Source organism: Microcaecilia unicolor, chromosome 4, assembly GCF_901765095.1.
Source record: "Microcaecilia unicolor chromosome 4, aMicUni1.1, whole genome shotgun sequence".
NCBI lineage: Eukaryota > Metazoa > Chordata > Amphibia > Gymnophiona > Siphonopidae > Microcaecilia > Microcaecilia unicolor.
The window spans coordinates 77626161-77649461 of record NC_044034.1 but is presented as its reverse complement, the minus strand read 5'-3'; the positions used below and the strand labels follow the sequence as shown (position 1 = coordinate 77649461).

At 44.2% G+C, this 23301-nt stretch overlaps 1 protein-coding gene and 1 long non-coding RNA gene across 2 annotated transcripts in view; one reads left to right on the top strand and one right to left on the bottom strand.

Moving 5' to 3' along the window:
* The window catches only part of FRY (FRY microtubule binding protein), a 449190-nt gene that overhangs the window by 117941 nt on the left and 307948 nt on the right, over positions 1-23301 (bottom strand). The window contains 6 exon segments of the mRNA XM_030200365.1: positions 1587-1748; positions 6514-6696; positions 11624-11764; positions 15300-15470; positions 15576-15673; positions 21864-22471. Of these exon segments, the coding sequence (XP_030056225.1) occupies positions 1587-1748; positions 6514-6696; positions 11624-11764; positions 15300-15470; positions 15576-15673; positions 21864-22471 (1363 nt within the window).
* LOC115468566 lies at positions 10816-16250 on the top strand. Its single transcript, XR_003941888.1, has 3 exons — positions 10816-10828; positions 11248-11250; positions 16173-16250. It is a non-coding gene; the product is annotated as an uncharacterized LOC115468566 (long non-coding RNA).

Below are 23301 nucleotides of genomic sequence, written 5' to 3'. Positions count from 1 at the left end.
GAAAATATTTAAGGGGGACTGCCGATTGCGCGTCCAGGGCAAAGAAAGTAAGCAACCTCTCCAAAACCTCCTGGGTCAGGGAAGCAGCCGTAAGCGACCTGATATAGTGCCGCAACTGAAACCACGAGAAAAAAATCCCCCGGTACAGCCCCGAACTCCGCCCGCCATTCCTCCAACGTCAGAGAATACACTTAAAGTGGATTCATACCAGTTTCAAATGCAATGCAAACAAGTTAGTTAACTGAAACTTGATTGTAATTTAACTATTGTATTTAATACATTCTATGATTCAATGATATGTATTTTAGTGATGGAAATTTAACATTTCCTCTTCGCACCCCTTCCTCCTCTTCTGAAAGTCTAATTAAAGTGATCTGCCCATGCTGAGGTTGAGGGGTGGGAAAGGAAACCTCACCTGAAAACGCTTTTCTATCACCTGGGGCAGCCACTTGCAAGTCCCTTCAGGGCCCACCTGTAACATCTCTCATACACCACAAACTAATTGGTCCAAAGTGAAAATGAATATTGCAATTTAGATTGCCTTTTCCAAATCCAAGGTCAGTTACAATCAGTAGGCAAGTTATTTAATGTAACTTTAACTGAACTTGCATGAGGGCCTCACTGGGAACAAAACTCTCACAGATATGGCACTGTCTTAGCTGTCTTTTACTTCAATACTATGGAACCGGATGGATTAAACATTAAAGTGGAATGGGCTGCATTTTTTAAAATTGATTGAAGACTGCCCAGTATACAAATACTCTTGTGGGATTGGTTGGTTCAAATGATGATGTGGCTTCTTTTGATATTCTCAGATCGGCTCACAGGCAAGGTGGAGCTTTATGTTACTAATGAATAAATTGAAGGCGTGAGTCAGTTACAGGCTCGTCTTCGGAGTACAGCACATGAGACATGGGAGTGTGTAGATGTCTTTGAGTGTGAGCAGACGAGAACAGGTTTGGAGTCTTTATAAGCATGTTAAACCCCTGAAGCAGCGATAGCGAAACGGGGACTTCCCTGCTGGGTTACGATTCAGCTACAGATCGTGTGTGCGACACCATTATATTGGGAGTCAAGTTAAGTAATCTGTAGCTTCTCCATAGTAGCATATTGTAAAGCAGAAAACATTAATATATTCTTTGAGATAGATATACTCTGCAATCTCAATTTTTTTTGATACAGGGATATATTCATTGTCTACCCTCAAGATTTTTTAAGTCCATTTTTTATATTTTTGGACATTTGACAGTGTGAAGATTTTGGGGGGTTAGATGATGCTGCGCCGGGCCCATGCCTTATAGTCTGATTATCTTGGGCTGGCTGGGTGGCGTTACTGAATCCCTTTTTTTTCTCCACTTTAGATGCTGAAAGATTTGCATTGTACTGTGGGTGACAACGGATTCTTGTATCCTATAATATACACAGGTAGTGTGAAACTGTGATTTTGGAGTTTCAAATCAATTATTTGCAAGCTTCAGTGCATTACTGTCTTAGCTATACCATCAATTATTATCTTACTAAACACTGCCTAAAGAATTCAATTGGGATGAAGAAAGCTCCCTTGTTGTCAAATTTGTGAATTCTACCTGAGAAGACTGAGGCCTTTTCCAGCTGACAGGAACCAGGACATTGGAATTGGAACCAGACGAAGTTGAGGATGTGCTTCGAGTGACAGACATTATTCTGGGTTTGCCATCCCGGCCTGTAGCAGTATGTAGGTCATCATATCTTCTTCCAATGATTGGAGTCTTTGATGAAAGAAAAATCAGTTTACTTTACAATCTAATATAATGACAGCACTTCTAAGATGTCCAGTGGGCACCCAGTAGGAGCTTATTCTACAAAGGAGAGTAAGTGGCTTTTTCCTTTATAGAATACTGTTGTAATTGCTTAGATATGTGGACATAAGTTGGGCACTGGCTCTGTGGCTAGCCTAAGTGTTTGCACCTAAATACCAGGGGGCCCATATTCAAAGATATTTAAGCAGGTAGAAGCCTCTCCTGCTCGCATAAATTGCTTCCTGCCACCCAACTGGAGATATTCAGTGGCACTTAACCAGACAGTGCTGCTGAAAATCCCCATAGACCACCAAACCAAAAAATGGGCAGGTCAGGGAGGGCGCTGGGGGTGTAATTGAGGAGGAGCTTGGGGTTATACGTTTGCTGGCAATATTCAGTGCCAGCACATGCATAGCTAAGTGGACTAATTTAGGACAACTTAATTAGGCCCAAATTATGTGGGTGCCGGCACTTAAAATCAGAACGGCACCTGCGTAACTTTTAAATTTTTATTTATTTATATGAATGTCTTCCCGATCCCCCTCCTGGCCTCTCTTCTACCCCCCCACCATGTTCCTGTCCCCTCCTTCCCCATAAATAAACTCCCCCACCCCTATCTCATCCCGATGTCTAGGGAGGTCCCCCTGGGCCTACCTGTCTCCCTGGTGGTCTAGTGGGGGTCTTTGGGGGCAGGAGTGCAGCCCCCTCTCAGCTGCCTTTCAAAATGGCTGCCTCAACCTCTCATGATACTACATAAAATACCGTGAGCTGCTGCGAAAGCAATGGGGTTCATTTTCAAAGTACTTAGACTTACAAAGTTCTATAGGTTACTATAGAACTTTGTAAGTCTAAGTGCTTTGAAAATATGCCTCTATGTGAGACCCAGCCAATATTCAGCCGGGGTGCACATAATTCTCTTATGTGGGATTGTTGAATATTGGCTGAGCCCGCATAAGCTCTGGCAGCCTGCCCACCAGGGGCGTATCTGCGTGGGGCCTCAGGGGCCTGGGCCCCCACAGATTTCGCCCTGGACCCCCCTACCGCTGCCAACCCTCCCCCTCCGTTGCTCGCCTACCTTCGCTGGCGGGGGACCCCAACCCCCGCCAGCCGAGGTCCGCGTCCTCCTGCCGCTGCCGGCTGCCTTTATAGAATTCCGTCAGCTGGCGGGGGACCCCCAACTCCCGCCAGCCAAGCCGAGGTCCTTTCATTTTTCCACTGAAGCTGGCGCCGACGAAAGTTTCTTTTGAGTCTGACGTCGCTGCACGTTGTACGTGCAGGACGTCAGACTCAGAAACAGCTGTTTCTGAGTCTGACGTCCTGCACGTACAACGTGCAGCGACGTCAGACTCAAAAGAAACTTTCGTCGGCGCCAGCTTCAGTGGAAAAATGAAAGGACCTCGGCTTGGCTGGCGGGGGTTGGGGGTCCCCCGCCAGCTGACGGAATTCTTTTAAAGGCAGCCGGCAGCGGCAGGAGGACGCGGACCTCGGCTGGCGGGGGTTGGGGTCCCCCGCCAGTGAAGTTAGGCGAGCAATGGAGGGGGAGGGTTGGCAATGGCAGCAGCTGGGGGGAGGGGGATCGGCAATGGCGGCGGCGGCGGCGGGGGGGGGGGCTATAATGTGCCCCCTCACTCTGGCCCTGGCCCCCCCTACCGCCGCAGTTCAGATACGCCCCTGCTGCCCACTCACACTTAGCTGCCAATATTCAGTGCCTGTGCCTAGACACGACCCAGCACTGAATATAGGGGGCTAATTCAGCCGGCGACAGTAAGCATTTTAAAAAATGCTTACCGCCGCTGGCTGAATATTGGGGAACAGATATTTAGGAGTTACACGCAGCCTATTTTATAACATGCATGCCTAAATCTCATAGCATGCAACTGCAAAGGGAGCATGGGTGGGTGAGGGGCATTCCCAGAAATTAGGCATGATGCTATAGAATACCTGCACTTGTGCACCCAACTGCCATGAGTTGGGCACGAGCATTTATACTAGCCTTTGCCCAAAGTTAGGTACAAAACATTTGCTAAGCTAGTATTCTATAAAGGATTCACTGCACAGAGTGCACTTTACAGAATGCTAGCTTACAGATGGGAATAACTAGTGAGGTAATTAAATTTGCTTATTCAAAGTTGCACTTGGGGTGCAGAAACTCAAACTACTACTACTACTACTACTACTTAGCATTTCTATAGAGCTACAAGGGTTACGCAGCGCTGTACAAGTTAAAGCATGGGGAAGGACAGTCCCTGCTCAAGAGAGCTTACAATCTAAAGGTAACAAGCTATGTAGTCAGTGTAGGTATCATGAATGGGGAAGGTGGTTAGGCGCCAAAAGCAAGGGAGAAGAGATGGGCTTTGAGTAAGGACTTGAAGATGGTAGGGAGGGCGCATGGTGTATGGGCTCGGGGAGTCTGTCCAGGCATAAGGTGATGCGAGGCAGAAGGGGCGGAGTCTGGAGTTAGCGGTGGTGGAGAAGGGTACAGATAGGAGTGATTTGTCCTGAGAGCGGAGGTTACGGGTGGGGACATAGGGGGAGAGGAGGGAAGAGAGGTAATGGGGGGCTGCAGATTGAGTGCATTTGAAGGTCATTAGGAGAAGCTTGAAATTTGCTTATTCAAAGTTGCACTTGGGGTGCAGAAACCCAAACGAGAGATACTAAATAGGAGGGGAGAGATTAGTAAGCTCGACTCAGGAGAGAGACCTTGGGGTGATGGTGTCCGAGGATCTGAAGGTGAAGAAGCAATGCAACAAGGTGGCGGCCATGGCCAGAAGGATGCTAGGCTGCATAGAGAGGGGTATAACCAGCAGAAGAAAGGAGATGTTGATGACCCTCTAAAAGTCATTGGTGAAGCCCCACTTGGAGTATGGTGTTCAGTTTTGGAGGCACGGAGGGGGGAGGGAGCGGCGGTGAGGATGGTAGCTGGACATGGGGGGAGGGCAGGGGAGAGAGCAGGGTTGGTGGACCGGGGGAGGCCAAGGGAAAGAGGAGGGTTGCTGGACATGGAGGGAGGGCAGGGGAGAGAGGAGGGTTGGTGGACGGGGGGGAGGCCAAGGGAAAGAGGAGGGTTGCTGGACATGGGGGGAGGGCAGGGGAGAGAGGAGGGTTGCTGGACATTGGGGGAGGGCAGGGGAGACAGCAGGGTTGGCCAACGGAAAGAGGAGGGTTGCTGGACATGGAGGGAGGGCAGGGGAGACAGCAGGGTTGGTGGACGGGGGGGAGGCCAAGGGAAAGAGGAGGGTTGCTGGACATGGGGGGAGGGCAGGGGAGAGAGGAGGGTTGCTGAGCATGGGGGGAGGGCAGGGGAGAGAAGGTTTGCTGGATATCTGGGGAGGGCAGGGGACAGAGGAGGGTTGGTGGACATGGATGGATGGAGGTGAGAATTATTAAATTTAGAACAACAAAAAACTCGCCCATTTTAACGGGCTTAATGGCTAGTATATTATATCCAATAAGGTGTGTTACTGTCATTTTGTCTGTATCCTAAATGGGCATATAAAAAGGAGTGTGCTTCCTATTTCTTTGGAGAGAGACAGTTACAGCCAGTACCTTTGTGCAAGCAGGGCTGCTCTGTCTCATGAGAAACCAATCAGTTGTATCTGAATTGGCAAATAATCCTATTGCTTTCTCATAAGTAGCCTTGAGTCTTTTATATCTATTAATTGGCTTTGGCTGGTAAATAAAACATTAGAGACTCAGACACAGAGATCACCTATGTGTAGCTGTGGTACTGTATTCCCATAAACAACTAATTGTACATGTTATATGTATATTCTTTGGAGTCTCGGATATAGAGGTAATTTTGTGTAGCAATATTCTGTACTCCCAGTGAGATAACACTGATCTGCTAATTGTACAATTACTTGATAAGAAATAAGGTATCTAAATAAATTCCTAACTGATGCAGCCTTGAGTGATTTATTTCTTCCTAGGTATTGGTGGGTGAACCACCATATTGGGAGAGATAAATATACCCTAAAAAAAATACAGGTTCTGAGTACTGGCCCATAAGAGCTAGCTCAGCAGGGACAGGGGTGTAGGAGTGGGAGGTGGAATACATGGTTGGGAAAGCACACAGTGCTTGCCTTATGAAATATTTCCAACTGTGAAAGTGAGTGTGAATGTGTCTGTCACTAGAAGTGGGAAGGGGCAGTATGAAAGCAGAAATTCCCTAACAGCTATTTTTCAGTGTATCAATGTTTCTATGCAGGTGCTGGAATTCAGACCCACTTTTACTAAGGCGCGCTGATGTTTTTAGCACACGCTAAAATAGAGCGCACGCTAAACGTTAGAGATGCCAATGCATTCCTATGGGCATCTCTAATGTTTAGCGTTTGCCCAATTTTAGCACGCGCTAAAAACGTGAGCGTGCCTTAGTAAAAGACCCCCTCAGTCTCTTATAGAAATGCACTGGGCCAATTTTGGGGATTTTATTTCTCTAGAACTTCTAGTCCAAGATCTCCATTTTCAAACTTAATGTGTCGTTTCCCTGATTTTGCCCCATGCCAAATTTGGTCCCATCTCATTCTTGGGTTGTTATTTTTCTCCTTGGACTAACAGACATTTACAACTCATTAGGCATAATTTCTTTACAACATTCCACTGGGTTGGAAAGAAGAAAAAAAAGGAAAGAAAAAGAGGTTCCCTTGTTTCTTTCAATTCTACGTTCATGCCAAAAAACTCTTAAAATAGGGCTCAAATATTTACTAATAAAAGTTTATGGTAATGGTTCAAATACCTCAGAAATGTCAAAGTGAAACTCCAGTGTTTTCCCTGGTAGCTCCTTGGAAGCACTGTTCCAGATCCGACTGATTTCCAGTTTGGACAAATCGGCATGTTGCTGGTAGGCAGGCAAGACCAAGCTAGCAGATCGTGAAACCACCAGCTTTAAAATGTTCAAGGCTTCTCTCCAGTGGATACTCTGAAGGAAAAAGGAAAATGAAACAAAGGAAAATGGGTTAATTTTCAAACAATCTGCGCTGCTGCAAAATCTGAATGTATTTTCTATGCACACAGATCAATACTCAGAAAGCAGTTATATGTTCGACACAGGTATAACCATTAAAATATATATATATATATATATATACACACACACACACACACACACACAAAATGGATTATCCCCTGGATTCTGTAAATGGTGCCCAAATTTGCAAACGATCCTGAGGTCTGCACGCAAATAAATTAGTTAGCAAGCTATTAACAGGCTGTTACCAAGCAATTACTGAGGTTAATTGGCTCAAATCCTTTTGTGTACAACCCAAAAGGGAACAAAGCTATGGGAGTGGCATAAGCGGGTCAGGGGCGTTTCAAAGAATTACATCCAGTGTTACAGAATTTGGTGCCAGGATTTACACCAGGTTTCAGCTGGTTTAAGTGCTTTCACTCTAAGTTCAGCGCAGAATACTCACTAAGGGGCCCTTTTACTAAGCTGCAGTAGGGGAGCAGGCACCAAATCGAGACTACTGCTGGGGTAGCACGAGTATCCGGTGTAATTCTGAAGTTGGCACACGCCAAGTCCCACAGTAGAAAATAATTTTCTATTTTCTACCGCAGGGGGCCCTTACTGTCAAGTAAATAGGTGTCAGTAAGGGCTGACGCAGTAAATAGCTGTGCGCTACTTTTAGTATTAGCATACAACCATTTACTGCCCCATTTAAAAAAGATCTTTCTATCCACCATAGTAAAAAATGGCCTGTTATGCGCCAATTTCACATGCAGGCCACTTTTTACCACAGCTTAGTAAAAGGGCCCCTAAGTGCTGCTCTATAAAGAGCACTCAGCCCAGAGCGTCCTTTATAGAATAGTGCCAAGCTGGAAGTTTTCCTGGCACCTGACGTTCGGCGCCATTTCATGAATCCAGGCCTATTTGTACACTATGAGAGTGACTTTATAATGAAGCACCTACTTCACTGTATAAAGTACTAGTACAGGTATTAAAGAACATGTGTCCCAGCTTGAAGGCTGGTGTAAATATTAATTTGTACTATCCACACGTACACGTGTATAAAAGAAAGAATTTTATCATCTACACACAAGTGCAGATTCTGCCTGTGTTCCACCCAAACCCTGTCTCTGTGCATGCCCACAAAGCAAGCATGCACCATGAAACTTGTGTCTACTTTCTCGCTAATCCGTACCTTATAAGAGATCAGTTATGCCCATAAATGACCAAAATACCAGCATTTATGCATGTGCTTACCATCTAAAACCAGATGGCTTCTTATAGAATTATCCCCCTGGGGGCACTTCTATAACTAGCATCTCCAATTTAGGAGCCCCGAGAACACACAGTAGGTGCCTGGGTTCCATTACAGAATACTAGTGTAACCCAGTATCGATGCATCTCACATCTAGGCGCCAGCATTTAAGCCCCAGCCATACAGCTGGCCTAAGTTTATATGCCCAAGTGTGACAGGAATGTCCATTTCTTACTGTATCCTAAGTAGAGGAGTGTGGTAGCCATGCTAGTCCACTCTTAAGGTTATCAATAGAAATCAAACAAAATAAAACATGGAAAAGAAAATAAGATGATACCTTTTTTATTGGACATAACTTAATACATTTCTTGATTAGCTTTCGAAGGTTGCCCTTCTTCGTCAAATCGGAAATGTGTTAGCTAGCACATTTGCTTATTTCCGATCTGACGAAGAAGGGCAACCTTCGAAAGCTAATCAAGAAATGTATTAAGTTATGTCCAATAAAAAAGGTATCATCTTATTTTCTTTTCCATGTTTTATTTTGTTTGATTTCTATTGATTACTGTATCCTGTAAGTTAGGCATATAAGCAGGGCTCTTTTTGAGGGGGTACCTTGGGGGTACTGAGTACTGGCACCTTTTCCACTGTCTGCTAAAATTGACCCATGGACCCCCAAGTTTTAATGAAAGAGCTCAGGCTCTACACACCAATTCTGCCTTGTCATAGATTCTGTAACTGGTTGCAAGGGGCCTGGTTATTATGGGGTGGGTCCCTCAGTGATCACCTCACCCTTGAAGGGTGGCCTGGCATTTGAGTACCGGCACCTTTTTAGCTAGAAAAAGTGCACTGCATATAAGTGGAAGCTCCGCTTATGTCCTACCAATGCTCTGCACCATGGTACACCCCCCCCTTACAAACATGCACAATGTAAGTTAAATTAACATTTGCAGAATAGTACTTAACCAGAATTATTTTCATCTGTGCAATTATGTGCACGTATACTGATATATGACATTATTCTAAACATTTCAACAAGGAGGAGAGAGTATCAATATCACACAACAATTTTTCTCTCTTTGAACAAAGGCAAAATTTGTACTTTAGTTCTGTGAAGTGCATCAGACTTTAAACTTTAAAAATATGAAAAGGAAAAAGCCTCTGTATAGCGAAACTCTGGCCACAGTCGGTGTGCTGGACCGATCATCTGCACACGATATTTCCCTGCATTTGAAAGTTGAAGCTAAGTTTAAAATTGAGTTTATTATTTTCTTCACACTTTTTCTGGATCCATAGTCAGTTCTGTGAAGATTTAGCATCTTTTGCACTACAAGAAATGAAAAGGTTTTTTATGCCAGTGAAGATAAGGAACCCATGATTTCTTCCAACCTGTGTCATTAAAGATAACTATTTGGGCTGGAGGTTGGGTTTCAGAGGCTTTTTCCTTTTCATATTTTTAAAGTTTAAGTCTGATGCACTTCACAGAACTAAAGTCTATTTGAAGTACAAATTTTGCCTTTGTTCAAAGAGAGAAAAATTGTTGTGTGATATTATTCTAAACATTTACATGCCTAACATGCGTGTAAAGGTGGGGACCTAGCCTATACACGGTGTCCAGAAAAAACGGGACCCCTTCAAAATACTTTACAATTGTTTAAACGTTTAGCACTAAGGGGTCCTTTTACTAAGGTGCGCTGAAAAAGGGCTTGCGGTAGTGTAGGAGCAGGTTTAGGGCATGCGCCAATCCATTTTTCAGCGCGCCTGTAAAAAAAGGCCTTTTTTATATATTTGCCGAAAATTGATGTGTGGCAAAAACAAAATTGCCGTGCGTTCATTTTGGGTCTGTGACCTTACCGCCAGCCACTGACCTAGCGGTAAAGATTCACGCGGTAACCGGGCAGTAAAGACTTACGTAAACAAAATGCCTCTTGGCGCGCGTCCGATACCGACATCCGTAAATTATTTTTCAGATGCATGTTATCGGATGCACACCAAAAAAGAAATTACTGCAAAAGCCACGCGGTAGCCGGGCAGTAACTCCATTTTAGCTCGCTCGTAGATGCTTTCGCGGCTTAGTAAAAGGGCCCCTCAATTCTATAAATGGTGACCACATTTGAGCAACAAAAAAAAATGAGCGCTAATCCCTGGAATCTATATAAAGCGCCTAGAGATCCATGCCGAAACCCAAGCCGATTCTATAACAGTGCATATAACTTAACAGCGCACATAACTTAATTGGCTTAACAAGCTGATTAGCGTTGATACAGCACTTAACAAGCAATAATAAGCACTAATTGGCAATAATTACAATTTATGCACACAATTCGCTAAGCATATTCTGTAACGCACTGCATCTAACTTCTAAAGTGCACAGACAAATAGAGGCATGGTTACGGGAAAGAAAATGGGCATTTTGTGAGTGTTCTGAAATTTATGCACATAGTTATAGAATCTGGTCCTCTACACCTAAATCTATACGCCGAGATTTATGCCATGTTTTCACTGGTGTAAATGGAGGCACGTAATTTCGATGCTACAATTGCCGCCTAAGCATATTCTATATACCACGCCTAAATCTAGGCGCAGCTTATAGAATATGCTTAGGTGGAAATGTTTTCTGTGTGGATTTTTAGGCGCCATAAATAGAATACCCCCTAAGCACTATTCTGTAAATGGCGCTCAAAGATGGGCGCTGTTTATGGAATAGCACTTAAAGCAGAGATCTGTGCCCAATTTTAGGAACAGATCTGCCTTATTCTATATCACTGTGCACAAACTCTAGTACTGCTTTTGACTGGTCCATGCCCCTCCTATGGCCACATCCCCTTTTTCAAGTTGCGCGTAAATTTACACGTCCATCTTGATAGAATGCAGAATACAAAGGTTCGCATGTAAGTTCAAATTTGTGCCAATCAGCACCAACATGACTGTTAGCTCCCAATTACTGGCGCTAATTGGCTTATTGTTCAATTAAATTGCACGTGCAATTTTGAGCGCCTTATGTAGAATTAGGGGGTTAGTATGACCTTTGAAAATTCATGAGTATAATGGGTCTTTAATTAGTTAATTATAATTTGTGTTCAAAGTGTCCTTCTTCAACCTTGACACAAAGTCTTTGAAGCCATTGAGCTGTTGGCTCAATGAATTGTGCAGTTTGATTAATTAAAGGCTCAACAGTTTTGGCAAGCTCGATGCACTGGAGCTCCATCCTGTTGAAAAATAAAGTACTCAGATATGTCTCTAATTTCAGGCAGACGTTTCTGCTGCAGTAGGATGTTTCTGGCTTGTGCGCACAACTTAATTAATAAGCCAATCAGCACCGAAAATTGGTACTTAACCAATCAGCAGCACTAATTGGCTTTAATTAGAATTCACGCACACAACTTTCTATTAGCTTTGAAGGCACAATTCAGCAGCTATTTAGGGATGCTCAAGCCACTCTATTAAATCTGCAGCCAATACATATTTTTAAGCAGATCTGTAAAAAGATGAGGACAGTGGAATGTGATGACCCACAGCTGTGGAAGTGAACCAAAAAGGTTTGTGCAGGTGGCTATCTACAAACAAGTCACTGCAATTCTGGCCTACAGCCTGGGCAGTTTAGCCAACCACATGTTTCTGTAAAGTCAAGTGCAGCTCAATATTCACCTGTACGTATTTTTCAATGACCTTCAGCACTTCAATGTTGAACTGCTTCAAGGGAATGCCCGACAGATCCATATGGCTGAGAAGACTGTAAATCATTTGCAAGAGAGACTGCTGCATGCTAGGAAGACCCTTCTCTAGGAGCTGCCAACAACAAAAACAGGAGAAGCAAGTAATGTGATTTGTTTTACTCACTTTTCAAAGGAATCACTACAGACAATATTCTAATCAGAGATGGGGTCGTTACTTTTTAAAAGTACCTAAGTAAAAAGTTAAAGTACTGGCTTCAAAAGTAGAAGTAAAAGTAGAAAGTCTTACCAAAAAAAATAAAATAAAAAAATACTCAAGTAAAAGTGAAAAAACCACAGCTCTTAAAATTACTTTTATTACAAAGTAAAAAGTATTCTTAACAAGTTGGACCACAGAATCTAGTATGCATAGCATTTTTAAATTTAGGTTAATTTTACAATTGTAAATGTTTTGTCTTTTAACCATCTCCATGATAGGCTTCCGTGCAGGAAACCAGCAAGAAAAGATGGGACTGGGAATGGGAAAGGGAATCCCTACCTGAGAGAACATGGCGACAAGCCACCGGTGCCCAATGCTTGTCCTCCCTGCCTTTTCTGCAACTCTAAAGAGGGCAACCAAGCCAAGGAATATTACCTGCAAATATCTGGTTGGTTCTCTCTTGGCTCAGTGGTGGGCTGATTGCTTAGTTTGCTGTAGCAAGAAATAATACACCTGACCCAGTACTGCTGCAGAGTAGATACAGTGAAGACTCTGAGACTGATAGCTAGCTGACTACTAGTTAGTAGCAGTGGCTAATACTACCGTTGCAGGCAGCAGGTGAGCAGTACTACTATCTCCTGGCTGCATGTAGAATTATCTGGAAAATTTGCTCAGCTACACATGAAGGTCCCCATACGCATGCACCAGTAGTCAGGAGACCTCTGATGCTGCTGGTATGTCAGACAGGGGGAGACTTCATCAGACCGAGCAGAGGGGGTTTAGTTCTGGGGAGGCTTTCCCTGCAGAATGATTGCAGATTTGCAAAACAGTGCCAGCCCGTCTCTGCCAAGGAAAAGGAGCGTAACAAAACCAGCACATCCTGTGCGACAAGCCCCAAACACTGCTGACATGCCCCGCCCCACTCACTTTGCAAGAGTAGTCAATGGAAGTGGGGGAATTTTCGCCCCCCAGCTTCCCTTACACCCTGTGCAGCCGCACCTCCCACACATAGCTTGCTACGGCCCTGCCAAGGAATTGCACCAGGTTTTGAAGCCCTGGCAGCTGATGATACGTGAGTTGCACTAATGGAGGGGTTATGGGCAGCTTGGTCAGACTGCACATGTGACAACTTCAGTGCGTAAGTACCACTTCCTCAGAGTTCTCCTTGCGTCAAATCAGCGCAGTTGCGGTACTCTGTTGCTAAATTAAGAAGAGGCGGGAGTGGGGGGGCCACCTCAGAGGACTCTGGGTAAGAAGCTGATGGTACACTTCCTTGGCCAATCATACTCGGGGGGGGGGGGGGGGGGGGGGAACAGCCAAGCCTCAATTTATGTGCGACTCCGCTTAAGTGTGTATTCTATAAACCATGCTGAACTTTAGGCGTGGCTTGAATGCCACTTAAGTGGGGTGTTTTCGGTGCCGATTTTTTAGCCTCCATTTATAGAATTTACTCCTTGGTCTGCGCAATACAAATGATGAACAAGTTCACTGAACACTGCCTTGAACATTTGGGATTTCACGGTACAAATGCCTTAAATCAATCAATCTACTGAAGCACTGCTATATTTATCAGACAAAGGCCTGATCTCAAACGGCTTTCCCTATAAACACAAAGAGAAAATCCATTAAATCTGAGCCAGAATTATTAGCACACTACTATGTTTCAGAGAGGTGTCCATGCTTCCCATTGTACAAAAAAGTGTGAAACACTTTGCAGTTCAGGTACAATAGATCATTTCTTCACAGAGCTTACAATCTAGGTGGATAGCTAACCCAACAGGAAATAAAGTAGCTTTTCCCAGAGGCGTGTCATTGGGGGAAGCAGAAAACAGTTTATTCAAACTTGATATACTGTCAAATCTTCTAGTGGCCTAGTGGTTAGGGTGGTGGACTTTGGTCCTGGGGAACTGAGGAACTGAGTTCGATTCCCACTTCAGGCACAGGCAGCTCCTTGTGACTCTGGGCAAGTCACTTAACCCTCCATTGCCCCATGTAAGCCGCATTGAGCCTGCCATGAGTGGGAAAGCGCGGGGTACAAATGTAACAAAAAAAAAATCATGGCAGTTTACAATTAGAAAAATAAAATAATTAAGAAAGGAACGCCATCAAAAACTTACGAAAATATGAAACTCATACACGCACTAAAAGTAATCACGTACATACAGATACCCCTGCAACAAGCCCCCATCATCAATCTGTAAGCTCCACTCCAAACGCTATCTGAAAAAATAAGTTATCAATTTATCAGGGAACTTTCTGTCCTAATATATAATGGCAATCGATTCCACAGCACAAGTACAGGCCAGAGAAAAAGCATGTTCACGTGCTGTTTTTTTCAAACGTGCTCATGTGATCAGAATGAATCTTGGCATCCCTGTTTGTCAGCTCATTGCTCTAACCACTTGCCCACTCATTTCAGCGCTACGGGGGCCTTAAGCTCGGCAGATGGGGGGGGGGGGTTCCAAATAAGTAGTAAAAATAATAATTACCAGCAATGTCTATGTAAATAAAGTTAATTGGGTTCAACAGCAAAATGTGATCATTCGGAGTAATAGATCTAGTTCTCATACATACAAGGTAAATATTAACAAAAGGAATAATTCTGGATTATGACAATGATTCAGTAGCAGATCCTGAAACATAAAAAGTTTGTGTGGAGGAGTAGCCTAATGGTTAGTGCAGTGGGCATTGATCCTGGTGAACTGGGTTCAATTCCTACTGCAGCTCCTTGTGACTCTGGGCAAGTCACTTAACCCTCCATTGCCCCAGGTACAAAATAACTGTTAACTGTATATAATATGAAAACCACTTTGATTGTAACCACAGAAAGGCAGTATATTAAGTCCCATCCCCTTTCCCTTTCCAATAGAAGAGCAGCAAAAATGAAAGTTCTGCCTATGTTCTGACAAAACACAAAAACACACGTAGAGGCTGCATGTTTTGTACTGCGACTTACTCTCCTTTTCAGTCTGTGTGCATAAGGCAGTTTGGGTTGTGGTGGGAATTTCAGTAGGTGGAGGGATCAGGATTATATCTTGTTAAATTTTGTTTGTACCTGGCTTTGGTGTTTTATTTACAGAAACAGAATATGAAGTGTAAATAAATAAATCTCACTGGGATTATTAGAAGGGGTGAAGCCCAGAGGAAGATGGTATGTCACGATCACAGTTTTCTCTAGAGGGGCCAATCCCTCAGTTACTACCAACAATCCTAGCAGTCATCCTGTCATCTTTAAGGACTGTGATTTATTGCGCTTTCAGTAGCTCTTTAAAAAAGAAACAGCAGAGGGCGTTCTTGCTATGGAAACTGCAGCATCCCTTCTGTTACAATCCATCACTACCCAACGCCCCTTCGCCTCTGCCTGGCTATATCTGGGAACAGTGTACAGTCAAATTACATTCAATTAGATCTTACACCACAGGCAGATCATATAAAGAGTTCAAAAAGTTACCTCAGCCAAGTAAGTAACCATACTCAGGGTACAGTCAGCAAAGGCTTCGTGAAGGTAGCGGCAGACTACATTTACCCAGGTGGCACAATCTCTGGTATAGCTATGAGTTTTATACAGGGTCATCACATGTGCAAGATTGGATAGCTTGGGGTTCTTTTCTTCTAGACAAACCTAGTAAAAACCATATTCCAGTTTATTAGTGGAGTTCACTGGCTGCCAATGGAAGAAATGTCAAGATTTCGTAAGATCCAATTATTGGTACGTATGTTTTCTTACCTGAATAATCCTCTCTGCTATTTCCTTACAGAATTGGGTTGGGCCGTCAAAATGCTGAATCAAGTGAGGCAGGACACATAAAACATTCAGTGGGAACCCTGGTATGGAAAATACAGAACAGTACAGACTTTTAAAGGAGGACAAAACAGCATTGTATGCAGCACTACAAGAGAAAAAAAATCATATTAACAGAATTGATTCTTGTATCAAATACCTTTGAAAGGATAAAGTTTTCAAAACAATGCATTTTATAGATACTCCAACTATTCCTCATTTGAACAACACTGGGATAAAGAGCATTTTGGAGAAAAATAGAACATATCTTAATTTTTTGGAAGAAATCTCTCATTAAAAGGGGTAGTTACTAATGTGCATTAAGAAAATAATGGCTATTTCTGCCCACATTGGGCTAAACTCTATATATGGTGCCCAAACAAATCAGCAATGAAAAAAGCGCTATTCTATAAACTGCGCTTAAAGTTAGCTGTGGTTTATAGAATAGCGCTTATGCCCAGGAGTTGTGTGTACATTCAGGCTCCACCATTTGCACCAATGAAAATGTGGTGCAAATGCCTGCACTTAAAATTACGCATGGAGCCCCCATATTCTATAATTACACGCATAACTCTAAACCACGCCCCCAATTCACCCCAAAATGCCCATGACCCTCCCATTTACACACCACCTTTTTGGGTGGCGCCTACATCTATACACATTAAGTTCTAATTACATCTAATTAGTGTCAATAATTGCAACACTACTCTAGGAAGTCTCAGCAGCCATTACGACGGAATTAGTGCTTGGAATTAAATTTAGTTCACCAAAATGGCAGTGCATATCCCCCAGTGCCCATCCTTTATTACTGGAAGAAAGAAATATCATTTTGATTTTACCTGCAGAAATTATTTTACAATTGTGCTCCTGAACCTGTTCTTTTATTTTGTTCATCTGATGCCATGTTCTAAAAGTGACTGAGACCATCTTAATGGGCGTCATCAGATTCCTGCTTAAGTCTTAACTCAAGACAGCTAAATATCACCACAAGCAACTGTGTCAGGGCAATGAATGCTGCTGTAGGCACAACCGCTTGAAAGGGAAAATCAAGTCTGAGCAAGAAATTCCGCAGGTATTTTCTGTGCTAATTACACAGCAGACAAAGACTTGGAACATCAGGGCGCCTCCTTTGCCCCAGGTACCAAAAAAAAAATCAAAACAAAACCTAGAGACAAAGAAAAGTACCTGCATATAACGTCTACAGCTCTGCGTACATCTAGTAGCACTAGAGAAATGATTAGTTTTAGTAGTAAAACACCTGCTCAGGAAAGCCACTGCATCAGCAACTAAAGGTTGGGAGTATAAGGTCGGTGCATAGTTTCCTAACTATGTGTAAATACAAAATTCTGTTCTCCAGTGCAGTAACTGAACAGTATGCAAATAGGTTTTCCACTAACAAGGGAGCGCACACTGGAAGTGTGTACACATGGGTCAGCAGCTATATTTTGCACACACACAAATGTATCAACCCTTGTTCACATGGTATGTCTCCTGATTACATGCTAGACTTGATCAAACTATCACCGAGAAATGCACGTCCAGAAGCCAGAGGCAACCTATTACTTCACCTGCCCAACTGCAAAAACATAGCTAAATCCAGCCATGTAGATGGATTTATAGGTTATCTGGGCTCTAACTGGTAGAACTCGATCCACAAGGCCATAAGAAACATCAATGAGTATTTACTGTTCAGGAAAGGTCTGAAAACCTATCTCTTCAAGAAATTCTATGGCTCACTAGTCATGATACAAATGTTGGACACCGATTGTAATATGATGACAATTACAAAAAAATGTTATATCTCCTAACTGATAATTATAACGAGTAAATAAATAAATGTGATAGGATGTTATTCTGTGCAAAAATATTGTTGGTATCAGAAAAACCGTAGGCGTGCACAAAGTTTTAAAGTACATACAGTATACAAATATTCTGGAATGCTATTTCACACATAAACTAGGGCTGCATTTTGATTAACATTTTTAATTGCTATTAATTGCACAATTAAAGGGAATTAATCAGTTTATTTATTTCCACACTGCAACTCCTAGGCAAGTCACTTAACCCTCCATTGCCCCAGGTACAGAATAAGTATCTGTATATAATAGGTAAACTGCTTTGATTGTAGCCATAGAAAGGTAGTATATCAAATTCCATGCCTCTTTTCTTCCCTAAAGGCCTGATAATCTCCCTCCCTCCCACTTCCAGATCCAACATCTCTCCCCTTCCTCCCTCTCCTATTCCCCTAGCCCCATTACCTCTTTTTGTTTCCTAGGGTCCATTATCTTGCACTATATATTCCCTTCCCTTCCCCCCTACCTCCCATTGTCCAGCATCAATCTCTCCTCTCCACTCCCATAAGCAGCAACACAAACCTAATGCTAAGCAGCACCAAGGTCTTCTCATGGCTGCTGGAGCTCACTGCCTTGACCACAGCTTCCACCGGTGGCCCCTCTGGTTCTGCTTGCAGGTCTACGGCTCACTCCCCTCCCCCTTCCAGTCTAGCTTAAAGATGGTCTTCCGTTGGTCCCTGGCAGTGGCAGCATTGCACATATGCTGCCTACAGCCTGCTCTGAAGCTTTCCCTCTGATCCATCCTGCCTCCTCTGACGTCACTTCCTGTTTCTGCATGGGTGGGCCAGGCCAATGAGAAAGCTTCAGGGTTAGGCCGTAGGCAGCGTATGTGTAACATTGCTGCAACTGCCAGGGACCATGGAAGACCACCTTTAAGGTAGACCAGCGAGGGGGGGTGATGTTGAATCGTGGATAGGGGGAAATATGCCGGATTGCTCAGAGGACAGAGATTGAGAGAGGAAGAGAGCAGAAGAGATGCTTCAATGTGATTAATTTTTAAAATCATGATTGACTTGCATCCCTAAAATGAACACAATTATTATTCTGTGTAGAAATATTCTATTGTGTTATATTGCTAGCAGTCCAGCACATCTCCCTCTCAGCTCACCCCATTTTTTTAACCCATGCCCTTCAACAAAGCTAGGAAAAAGTTGTGGGCCCTCCATGCTCACAGCAAAGAGAAGAAACAGACATGAAATCCTTACTACTGCTGACCACAGAACAAGCTAACTTTTTATTCCTCCTCAGACCTGGCATTAAAGCCCCAGTATTAGAAAACCCTGTGCTCAGCTTTCATGTCTGTGTGTACTTCTTTGTTCTGGGTTTTACAGCTAATACTGTTATTACTATGGGATTTAAATAAGCTGTGTGCTGATGCTCATGAGTAAAACACTTTTTAGCACCAGATGGCGGCAGAAAATTGTGCACTAAACTTTGCATAATACCCCTGCACGTTGCTGCATCAGCCCCCTGATTTCGTAGGACTCCTAAATTTAGGAACTTGAAACATAGGCAGCTATGGAGGCAGGGAGAAAACGTTGGAAGGGTGGCACTGGTTTTCCTTTTTGTCTCTCTGGGAAAAAGGATTAGGTTCTTAAATCTAAAGAAATTAATGACAGACAAATTTAGGCATATTTTCAATGGAAAATTTAGGCCCTCAAGTTTGGTTGAAAATGGGCTTCTAACTTAGTACTTAATTTAGGAGCTCAGAGGTCAAGAGTCACTGGGGCAATTGCAGCATAAAGATAAGCAGACAATTTACTTGTCTGCTTATTCACAATTTCAGCCACATTATCCACTTTTGCACCACTGAATACACAGTCCTATCTCTAAACACGTAAATTATTGGCTTATCTTGTAAAAGGTATGCATTCCCCAGCCCCAAATTATTTTAATATCAACATCTCAGTTTTTTCTTTATGAACTGTTGGCCTCTATGGGGGTATTTCTATATGTGGTTGCCTCTTTTTAGGCAGCCTGGGGTGGACTGAGAATGGTCTGGGCCCCTGGGCAATGAGGACCATTGGGCCCCCCATCCCGGTCCTGTTGCGTCCATCTCCCCCTGCCACTGGCCTTTTCCTTTAGTCCTACAGCTAAATCGGCCATCTGCCGCTGACACTGGAACTTCCCTCTGCCGTGGCCTGCGCTTCTGGGAGAAGGAAGTGACGTCAGAAAGGGCAGGCCACGGCAAAGGGAAGTTCCAGCATCAGCAGCAGGTGGCCAATTTAGGTGCCAGGGCCCCTGCCTGCGAAGGGGGGGAGGGGTTCGAGGACGGGACAGCAGGAGGCATCCCAGTCCTGGTTTAGAGAGGACGACGTTGCTCATTGGGTACGTGGGAGGGAAGAACTAGGTCCCCCCCACAGCCCTGGGCTCTCGGACACTGCCCGGTTGCCCCTATGGTGAGTCCGCCCCTGTGAGACCTATTCTGTAATGGCATCTAGGTGTTCAGATTCTGTTATAGAATACTAATACTGACAAAACAGTAGGTTTTAAGACTGTAAAACTGAATTTCTCAAGTTTGGCCAGCAGGTGGTAGATGTTTATGTTTAAAGCTGTTACAGAGAACTGAGGGACCCTTTTACTAAGCCGTGTAGGCGCCTACACACACCAAATTTGAGTTACTGCCCAGTTACTGTGTGGTCCTTGCAGTAATTTCAATTTTGGCACGTGTCCACTACGTACGTCTGAAAAATATTTTTTATTTTCTGACGTGCATATACCATTACCACTCGGTTACCATGTGAGACCTTACTGCTAGGTCAATGGGGCTTGCGGTAAGGTCTCAGAGACAAAATGGATGTGTGACAAATTTCATTTTGCCAAACGTCCATTTTCGGCAAAAAAAAAAAAAAAGAGGCATTTTTTGTAGGTGCGCTAAAAAATAATTCTGCGCGTGTCCAAAACACACGTTTATACTACCGCAGGCCATTTTTCAGCACACATTAAGACCCCTGACTGTTCCTTCTTTACTGAACTCAGAGGTAACCTGCAGTGATGTGGCCAGCTATTTTTACAGCTTTTTGTTTTGGGCTCTAATTGGTCCAGGAGCTCCAATTCAACTAGGATGTACTGGCTTTTTCTCCAGTCTCAGCTTAGAAGTAGAGAGAGAAAGCCTTTACTGAGACCCTGTTAACAGTTATATTTCATAACCTGTGAGCAGCTACATTTCCTGTACTTCCCAGGTACTACGTAGATCACTGGGGAACACCTTGAGCGCAGGAGACTCGCCCAGAGGTAGTTGGGGCCCAGTCGGTGGGAGGAGGGTGCTAGTGTAGAGCACATATGTCAGGTGCAGGAAGACCTGAGCTGTGCTGCGGATAGACCCTTTAAGTGGCCATGGGGTAGCCCCAGGCTGGTGGCTAGACGTTTCATGACACCTATTTTAAGCAGTTAGGTGCATAAATGAATGCATTCTATAACATATGCGCACAAGTACTGGGTACATCCCTGACCCACCCATGCCCTCTTGCAGTTGCAGGCTATGGATTTTGGGGGCACATTTTCTAAAATACCAACAAAGGTCAGTTGCGTGTGTAAATGCAAATTGGTGCCAATTAGTGCTAGTTAACATCAATTATCAGCTCACAATTATATTAAGTTTCATGTGCAACCAACCTTATTCTATAACTTGCACACGTAGCTTAGTGAGCTAGTCGTTAAGTTGGGGGCCCAGTTTTATAAAATTATGGGGTTAGTATAAATGCAGGCACCCAGTTACAGAAATGCCCTTTATGTGAACACATTTTTAAATTATGGGCATGCCTAGCTAGGGCCGCTCAAAGGGAGAGGAGGCAAGATTCCCCGGGCCCAGCCTCCAAAGGGGGGCCCAGCACCGGCAAGGTTTTGAGGAGCAAAAGCTTCTTTCGGCTTGCCTGCTTCTGGGTTTGTCTCTCACTTGCTCCCGTGTGCCAGGGCCAGGATGAGTACGTTAAACCAGGTCCCGGCACACAGGAGCAGGAGATGACAGACCGAGGGAGGAGCAGACACAAAACAGTAGGGCCAGGGGCTCAAGCGTGTGTGTGTATGTGTGTGGGGGGGGGGGGGGGGGGGGGGGGGGATGCGGCAGCAGTCCAGGTGGGTGGGAGTGCGGTCCTGCCCTGGGCCCGGCTTCTCTCTCTGCGGCCCTGTGCCTAGCTTATGTTAGAATTTCTGTTTCAGAAAAGAAAAAAATGTTATCACAAGCCATGAATAGTGCACTGTATGGCAACAGTGAAGTAACTGTTTTGTATGGTTACTACGGGCACTGCTGCACCATGAGAATAATTGAGGGATAAGCTGAGATATATTCTTCTCTTTTCTATGAAAACTGACTTGGTGTTACTTTAAATAAAATGATTGATCTGTAACCTATTTCACAGTGTCTGTGGTTGACTGATTTTACCTATGGCTTGTGATGAATCCACCATGGAGACCCTTGACACAGGGGTCAACGTGCTAAAGAGTTGAAGCGTTAGGTCAGTGGTAGTAAGGGAGGTGAATCCTTTGAGCAGCAACTGCTGCAGCCCTGAGAAATCAGTCCATTTTAGCTGCACTTGCAACTTTTCCAGTTTCTCTCTGTTTTCAGCTTTGTCCAGTGGCAAGTGAGAAAGCAGTTTGTTCAGCAAGCGTAGCGCCAACAGGTACTCAAATTCAAAATCAGATTCCATCAGAGCAACAGCAACCCAAAAGATGGTAGCGAGCAAGTTGGTTGGATTATTGATGTGGGAAGGGTCGGTGACATTGTCCTTCAGGAATGACGAGCTCCTGGCTTTAGAGGGGAGGCCTTGTTGTGTGCAGGCCTGAATTCTGTCCAGGGTCGCACTGCGTGGTGGGTCTGAAGACTTTTCCAGAACACCAAACTTTTTAGGCACTGAAAAACTCCTCTGATGTCTGCTGCGTTCAGCCGTACCCATGCCTCCTCCTTGGATCCCAGAATGTAGATTTAGCTGCCCTGTGCTCTTCCTGCTTGCAGTCAACTTAGTGTTTGACAATGGATCTGGGGAGGAAGAACTGAAAAAGACAGAAGAGTCTGTCACCCAATTTTAGCTCTGGCTTCAAAAGACATTTAGGTTGACCATTCTTCATTTACCAATGCGGAAACAACCATGCACATATTTTAGGGAACAGCATAAACATAATGAGACAGTATTCAGCGGTGCACTGTCTGGTTAAAATAACTGGATTGAAATATTTTTAGTAAGATTTTCGGCCAGCTGTACAGGTCTCTCAGTACCACTGAATATCAAAGGGTAAAGATATAAAGGGTAAACTGGGCTCTGCCCACTCCCCTCCTTCCCTCACGTCAGGGCATTTCAGCAACCCCCCAAAGTGCCTCCTACCCTACCAATCACACAGAAGCAGCCTCCTTGCTTCCAGACACCCACATGCCTCTCCACCCACACAACCAAGGTAGGCCCCTCTTGGGTCTAACCTTTGGTGATCCAGCAGTGAGGTTGGGGCAGGAGCAATGCCCTTTTGCTCCTGTCCTTGCAAGCTCTGCTTTCAAAATGGTGCTGCGAACTCTAGCGGCAGCCTCACGAGACTACCACCAGAGTTTGCAGCAGCAATTCTGAAATCCAAGCCGGGATAGGCAGGTACAACTGGGAATCGCTCTTGCTCTGAACTCACTGCTGGACCGCCAAGGTTTCTAAAGTAGATCTGGGGGGCCTATGGTTGAGCAGGTGAGTGAAGAGGCATTTTGGTGGGGGTGGGTCCTGGAGCAGGGAAGCTGCTTCTGTTTGGGAGGGTGGGCAGTGTGGCGGGAGGAGGGGGAAGGGAAGATGAATCTAGTGTAGTGTGTAGATAGGAATAAACAGAGGTACCAATGTAGTGTGTAGAGT